Source organism: Colobus angolensis, unplaced genomic scaffold, assembly GCF_000951035.1.
Source record: "Colobus angolensis palliatus isolate OR3802 unplaced genomic scaffold, Cang.pa_1.0 Scaffold35, whole genome shotgun sequence".
Lineage (NCBI taxonomy): Eukaryota > Metazoa > Chordata > Mammalia > Primates > Cercopithecidae > Colobus > Colobus angolensis.
The window spans coordinates 7,094,848-7,102,570 of record NW_012116821.1 but is presented as its reverse complement, the minus strand read 5'-3'; the positions used below and the strand labels follow the sequence as shown (position 1 = coordinate 7,102,570).

The 7,723-nt window shown below is 42.1% G+C and overlaps 2 protein-coding genes across 2 annotated transcripts in view; one reads left to right on the top strand and one right to left on the bottom strand.

The window, feature by feature from the left end:
- Nucleotides 1-6,341, top strand: part of LOC105519460 (transmembrane protein FLJ37396) — a 28,936-nt gene extending 22,595 nt beyond the window's left edge. The window contains 3 exon segments of the mRNA XM_011952814.1: nt 676-831; nt 4,526-4,619; nt 6,009-6,341. Of these exon segments, the coding sequence (XP_011808204.1) occupies nt 676-831; nt 4,526-4,619; nt 6,009-6,341 (583 nt within the window).
- Nucleotides 2,706-3,593, bottom strand: LOC105519459 (60S ribosomal protein L7a). Its single transcript, XM_011952813.1, has one exon. It carries the CDS (start codon nt 3,570-3,572, stop codon nt 2,772-2,774), a length of 801 nt encoding a protein of 266 aa, XP_011808203.1. The 5' UTR covers nt 3,573-3,593; the 3' UTR covers nt 2,706-2,771.
- Nucleotides 6,342-7,723: the final 1,382 nt, after the last annotated feature.

Here is a 7,723-nt window from a genome sequence, read left to right as displayed (position 1 = left end):
AGGAAAGAATTGTAAACATGTAAGGCTGAGATGCCAGAGGAACATCTAACTGGAGCCATGCTGCGACAGACTTGGGACTGGAGCTCAGAGTTAAGTCAGGACACAGACAAGGGTCACAGATTGTTACATGAAGGAGTAGTCTTAGGGTGTGGAGCTGAACAGACTCCCCCACAAACCCCTAAGGAGGGGATGTGGTAGATGAGAAGAGAACCAGGTTCGGAACCTCAGGAAACACCAACATTTGAAGATAAGCAAGAGGAGAAGCCAGTGAACACTGAGAGAGAGCAGTCATGAGGCAGGAACATGGCGAAAGATGATCCTCGAGGAGGAGACAGAGAGGCCAACTGTGATGAACTCTGAGAGAAGATGGTGAATGTTGCATTTCACCAATGTTGGTGACCTCATGAGGGCTCTGGGGACAGAAGTCAGCTTGTGGAAAATGAGAGTCGAGTAAACACCCAAGCACATCTCCTACTTGAACTGCTTTCTACCATCTGTAACTGTCACAGCAAGTGCAGAGCAGAAGACCTCTGTGACTCACTCACTTCACACAGACCTGGGCTTTTATTGGACTTTTACTTTAGTTTTTGTTCAGGTGTCTTTGTTTTCTTATTACTCGCTTTGTTTTTTAGGAGAAAACACTAACATATGCCCTTGGCTCTTTTTTTCTTTTAGGCTCTATAAAGAATTGGCATGGGAGATGGGTTTTGAAGAGTTCCATTTGTATCTGAGGCCTGTTCACTTTGAATTTGCATCACACAGGAACAGGGCAGACCAGCCACCTCCTGTCTTTATAACCTCTCTGCTGGAGGACAGTGGTCAGGTAGACAGGTGAGCCTTGAGAGCATGAGGTAAAAATAACATGATGGCTGAGTGAATAACCAGTGAAAAATAATTTTTTTCACCATTTGACATGCAAGAACAATTACATTTTTAAGTTCTCTCTTATATTCTATCTGCCATGATGCCGGATTTTTTCTTCTTCCTTTTTTTAATAAGAGGGAGAAAGTAAGATTTCATTTAAGGGGGACAATTGCATTTAAAAACACCAAGTAACTGAGAAATGAAAGAACTAGAGAACTCAGGTGAGATGAAATCACAGGCTCAGCTGCTTCCCAGGTAGAATATGTTGCTTCCAGGTAGAAAAGGGAGTCAGCATGGGTCTAATGGGGTGAGAGCCATGGATCAGAAGTCCAGGTCTCATCTCTCACTTTCCTTCAGACCAGGAAGATGTCACTTAAGTTTTCAGAGCAGCTGTTTCCTTGAAAGGATAACACAAGGTACAAATATAACATGCAGGCAATATCTCAGGCAGCCTCCTTTGTTAGCTAGTGACGGAAGCCAATGCAAACCAGTGAAACTTCTCTCTCATGCCCCATAGGTTCCACCCATTGCTTGAAAGAAAATACCCTTACTAGTAATAGATGGTGAGTCTGCTCAGTCAGGGGAAGGAATCTTTCTTTTGTCCTCACACAATTAACCTTTGATGTGTGGGGAGGAGAAACTGCTGTCTCCCTCTTCTTTCTTTCTCTGCTATCTGCTTTTCCCCACAGGGTCCCACCTCTATCCCTGGAGATTCCTGGTACTGGCTCCATGCCAAGGAAGGAAAAAGGTGACTCCAAGGAGGCAACCAGCACCTTTGTTTTGCTAATGCAGATCTCTGCTCAAAATAGAACTCTGAGTGTTAATATCCTAAATGACTCCAGAGAGCAGGGGTAGAATGAGCGGGTTAGGATGATAGAATACAATATCCCAGGACTTCTCAGTTTTAGCACTACTAAACTTTGGGGCTGAGGACATCTTTGTTGTGGGGACTATCCTGTGTGTCTTAGGTTGATGAGCAACGTTTCTGACTTCTACCCACCAGATGCCAGTAATATCTCAGCACCCCACGCCATACACACCGTGCTACAATCAAAGATGTCCCCAGACATTGCCAAATATCTCCTGGGGGGAAAACCTGCCCCTGCTCTATCCTATCACACTAGCTAAGCCAAAAACTGAATTTACTGTAAGGATACAGAGATATTCACAGAAGCCAAGGCAGGAAGTATGATCAGGCCTTAGGCGATGCTAGGTCTCCAATTGGCAAAAAAAAAAAACCTATCTGGAGCTAAGCTATTTTCTGGTTCTTCAAGGGCCTCCTTGGTTGGTGTTTTATATTGCTATGAAAATAGGGCACCACATTTTTGTTCAGTCAGAATCCACCAATCAGCACAAACTGCCCAAATGCCCTATGGTCTGGCCGATGCTCTTGTCTGTGACTGGTCCTCCAGGTGATGACCTAGAGATGCTGCAAGATAAGGGAGGCTTTTTCATTACCAGGAGAAAGCTTATATATCCAAAGAACTTGTGTACTGAATTCGTAGTTATTTTATGTATGTTAATTCCTTAAAGTTACCACTTTGGAGAGCCATTATAACAACAACATATATAGTGATCCCTTAGTGTCTGTGGGGGATCAGTTCCAAAATCTCCTCAGTTGCCAAAATCCAAGGATGCACAAGTTCCTTATATAAAATAGCATAGTATTTGCATAAAACCTATGCACTCCCTCCCTTATGCTTTAAATCATCTTTAGATTACTTATAATTATATCTAATACAATTTAAATGCTATGTAAATAGTCGTTATACTACATTGTTTTTATTTGCATTATTTTTATTTTTGTATTGTTACTTTTTATTGTTTTATGTTTTCGAATATTTTTTTTTTGAAGGAAAATTTGTATTTTAATTATTTTTATGTACAGAAAACTCAACAGTGTACATTTAACCCAGCTTAGTGGCAAGTTCTTTAGCCTTTGCCTTTTCAAGCTTGGCAATGCGAGCTACAGACTTGGGACCCAGGACATTGCCGCCCCAGTGACGGCGGATCTCATCGTATCTGTCGTTGTAATTGGTCCTGATAGCTTCCACCAGCTTAGCCAAAGCGCCTTTGTCTTCCGAGTTCACCTGTGTGAAGGCGACAGTGGTGCAGGTCTTCCTGTGGACTAGACGGCCCAGTCTGGCCTTCCCCTTGATAATGCAGTAAGGGACCCCCATTTTACGACACAGGGCAGGCAAGAAGACAACCAGCTCGATGGGATCCACGTCGTGTGCAATCACTACCAGCTGAGCTTTCTTGTTCTCCACCAAGGTGGTGACGGTGTTAACTCCTGCTCGAAGGACAGGTGGTCTCTTAGTGGGGACATCCCCTTTGCCAGCAGCTTTCTTCTCGGCCCGGGCCAACAGCCTCTGCTTCTTCTCTTGCTTTGTCTCTGGTCTGTACTTGTGGGCCAGCTTAAGCAGCTGAGTAGCTGTTTGGCGGTCCAGGGCCTGGGTGAACTGGTTAATAGCAGGAGGCACTTTCAGCCGCTTATAGAGGATGGCTCTCTGCCGCTGCAACCTGATATAGCGAGGCCATTTCACAAAGCGGGTAAGGTCTCTTTTGGGCTGGATGTCCTGTCCAATGCCAAAATTCTTAGGTCTTTTCTCAAACAGGGGATTCACCACTTTCTTGGCCTCCTGCTTTTTCACGACAGCAGGGGCCGGAGCCACCTTCTTTCCCTTGGCCTTCTTTCCTTTCGGCATCTTGGGTGGAGGGAGGAGAAATGTTTTCAAATATTTTTTATCTGCAATTGGTTGAATCCATGGATGCAGAACCCATAGATATGGAAGGTCAACTGGATCAAATATGAGTATAGTGACTTACATTTCAAAAAGCACATTCATGCATATTATCCCTCTTAATATTTGCCATAACCCTACGAGATAGGTGATACCCCCTTTACAGATGAAGAAACAAGGATTGATAGATATTAAGTTACTTGACAAAGTCTCATAGTTATGGACAAAGTACTGAGTCTCAAGGTGGAAAAATGGCTACAAAGAATATTTAGATAGCTGTTGGAACCGTAGGAAAGAGAGAGAATTGGACAACATTTAGGGGGTGCTCAAAGGAGTGAGTCAGTGAAGGATCCTAAACAAGTATGGTCAAGAAGGTGAGAAGAGCCAGGTGTGGTGGTGCATGTCTGTAGTCCCAGCTACTCAGTAGGCTGAGGTGGGACAGTTGCTTGAGCTCAGGTGTTCAAAGCTGCAGTGAGCTATAATTGCACCACTGCCATTCAGTCTGGGTGACAGAGTAAGATTCTGACTCCAAAAAAAAAAAAAAAGTCACTTGGTACACCTTTGATGCCCAGTTAACTATATATGTACTTCAAATAAATAAAAACATTTTGCTTAAAAAAAAAAAGGTAAGAGGAAAAACGGGAGAGAGTAGTGTAATGGTAATCAACAGAAAATAATTTCCAACACTATGGGGTGGTCACCACAATCAAACTACAGAAAGATCAAGTTCAAAAAGGACAGAAAAGATCCCAGATCTCTTATAGCTTTCAGTGGAAATACCAAGTTTTGTATAAAAGTTGCATTTGCTATTATTACTGACATTTCAGATCTGATCACATGACATCCTGTTCCATCATAATGGTGTCTCTTGATTAGTTGCATATCACATCAAAACAATTTCATATTTTTTGTTGCAGATATTCTCCTACTGCTCTTGTCTTAGCCATCTCTGAGGTGGATGATAACCAAATTGGTAAATTTAGTTTTTACACAAAGGAAGCCATTCTTAAGGTAAACGATTTATTTTTTAAAAGCAAATGAAAGTAGAATAAAGCAATTTGCTCACGTATTTCTTTCAGAAGACATAATACTTTATATAAATTTAACTTTCACATATAAGAAAAGCTTCCATGGGCCGGGTGTGGTGGCTCACGCCTGTAATCCCAGTACTTTGGGAGGCCAAGGTGGGCAGATCATGAGGTCAGGAGTTCAAGACCAGCCTGGCCAACATGGTGAAATCCCATCTCTACTACAAATACATAAATTAGCCAGGCATGGTGGCGCATGCCTATAATCCCAGCTACTTGGAAGGCTGAGGCAGGAGAATCGCTTGAACCCAGGAGGTGGAGGTTGCAGTGGTTGCAGTGAGTGAAGACTGCGCCACTGCACTCCAGCCTGGCAACAGAGTGAGACTCCATCTCAAAAAAAAAAAAAAAAAGAAAAAGAAAAAGAAAAGCTTCCAATTTCTTAAATAATAATAATGATGGTTTTAGTCCATTTTCTCTTGCTATAACAAAATACCTGAGAGTGGGTAATTTATAAAGAAAAGATGTTGATTTGGTTCATGATTCTGGAGGCTGGAAAGTCCAAGGACATGGTGGCAGCTTCTGGCAAGGGCTTTTGCACTGCATCATAACATGGCAGAAAAGCAGAAGGGCAAGCGATTACATGCAAAAGAGACTACAAGAGCAAGCCAAGCTTACTTTTATAACATCTGCTCTCTTGAGAAAGAAATCCACTCCCACGATTATGACGTTAATCCATTCATGAGGGCTCTAATCTCATGGCTCAATCACCTTCCAACACATAAACTTTTGGGGGACACATTCAAACCATAGTGATGGCCTTGCCTTATTTGATGTGCACATTAGCCTGGTTTGAACCATAGAGACCGCAACACCACTTATAATAACTTCTGTTAGATACTAAAAAAGAAGTTCACATGTAGTGAACAATCTTTGCATAAGGTTTTAAAAATATACATTTGTTATTGGAGCTTTTATCTGGTTTTTCTAAACCTGGTGCTATGTTTTATCTGCTACTTGGATTTCTTTGCTTCTGTATGTGTATTTTTAAAACACTGATCTAATCTTGGCTTACAGGAGCCTACCACTGAGCACATGTTTGCTAGTTCATTAGAGCCTATTCATCTTTTCCTGACCATTGGGGAAATCTAATGGTGTCCAGCTATAGAGCAAATCAAGCCTGGAGGCTGCCTTCTTGGAATGAAATGCTGCTTAGGGAGAGACCAGATTCAGTCTTATGGCTGAGTAGCAAGCATCCCAGCTCATTTGGCAGTTTGATTCATATATTTACATGTTGAATAAGTGGTGATCTCAACCCTCAACTCACTTCTTTATGCAAGAAATTCCTAATATTTTTCGTATTTTCTTCCTTTAGCTCTTGTTGCATTCAGGAGTGGAAAATATGCAGGTGACTCTTGCTTGCCAAGCTGCTCAGAAAAATGCTTTGATGGTGGCTGTCCAGCAGGTGTACTTCTATCACACCCCACAAGGGAGCTGTCCTGCTAATGTCAAGGTCAGCCTGCATGACAGAGAAGCCAGAGGCATGTCGTCACTCCCACCAGCTAATGTCAGGCTGCCCCTTTCTTCCTTCCTTTTTTCCCTTCTCTTTTTCTCCCTTTCTTTCTCCCTTGCCCCCTATTTTCTCTTTCCTATATCTTTATCTTCCTTACTTTCCTTTTTTCCTCCTTTCCTTGTTTCCTGTTTGTGAATCAATGTATGACCAAACCCTTACTAGATTTCTTAATTTTCAGTGGTACTTTTTTCTGTATTTCTTGTTTTTTGGTTATTGAGAAACAATTAATGTGATATAAAACAAACCACGGGCTGAGTGTGGTGGCTCACACCTGTAACCACAGCACTTTGGGAGGCGGAGGTGGGTGAATCACAAGGTCAGGAGATCAATACCATCCTGGCCAATATGATGAAACCCCATCTCTACTAAAATACAAAAAACTAGCTGGGTGTGGTGGCACGTGCCTACAGTCCCAGCTACTTGGGAGGCTGAGGCAGGGGAATTGCTTGAACTCTGAAGGCAGAGGTTGCAGTAAGCTGAGATCATGCCATTGCACTCCAGCCTGGCAACATAGTGAGACTCTGTCTCAAAACAAACAAACAAACAAAAACCAGATTATAGTATATAATTCAGTGGCTTTTGGTATATTCACAAGATTGTGCAACCATCATCACTATCTAATTCCAAAACATTTTTATCACTCACTCTCAAAAGAAACGTACCCATTAGCAGTTACTTACTTTTTCTCCCTCCCCTCAGTCCCTGGCAACCACTAATCTACTTTCTGTTTCTATAGATTTGCTTATTCTGGACATTTTATATCAATGGAATCATACAACAGGTGACCTTTGGTGTCTGGCTTTTTTCCCTTAGCATAATATTCTCAAAATTTAGCTGTGCTGTAGCATGTATCAGCACTTCATTTTTACATTGCTAAATAAATTTTATTATGTGGATATACCACATTTGTTTCTACTTTTTGGCATTAGGAATAGTGCCACTATGAACATTTATGTATAGGGTTTTTTATTGTTTTGTTTTGTTTTGTTTGAGATGGAGTCTTGTTCTGTCACCCAGGCTGGAAGGCTGGAGTGCAGTGGCCTGATCTCAGTGCACTGCATCCTCCACCTCCCGTGTTCAAACAATTCTCCTGCCTCAGCCTCCCGAGTAGCTAGGACTACAGTCATGCACCATCACACCTGGCTAATTTTTGTATTTTTAGTAGAGATGGCATTTCACCATGTTGGCCAGGCTGGTCTTGAACTCCTGACCTCAAGTAATCTGCCTGCCTCAGCCTCCCAAAGGGCTAGGATTACAGGCATGAGCCACTGTGCCCAGCCTGTCCTCACTGTTCTAACAAAGGTTCTAACATTGCTTAGAATAATAGGATGGTGAATTGTTGTCAGAGAAGCACGGCCTCTCCAGAGACATGTCTATAAATCAGAGATACCCTATTCTGTGTGGATCTCTTTTCACCATGACAGAGAAAGAGAGACATTCATACTCTATAGTATGAATTACTTTGTAATACTCTGTATGATACTCTGTCTGAATATTCTGTAAATCATACTCTGTAG

Bases quoted from the DNA above. Each gene is read 5' to 3' on its own strand.
- LOC105519459 (XM_011952813.1), bottom strand. From the start codon at position 3,572: ATGCCGAAAGGAAAGAAGGCCAAGGGAAAGAAGGTGGCTCCGGCCCCT.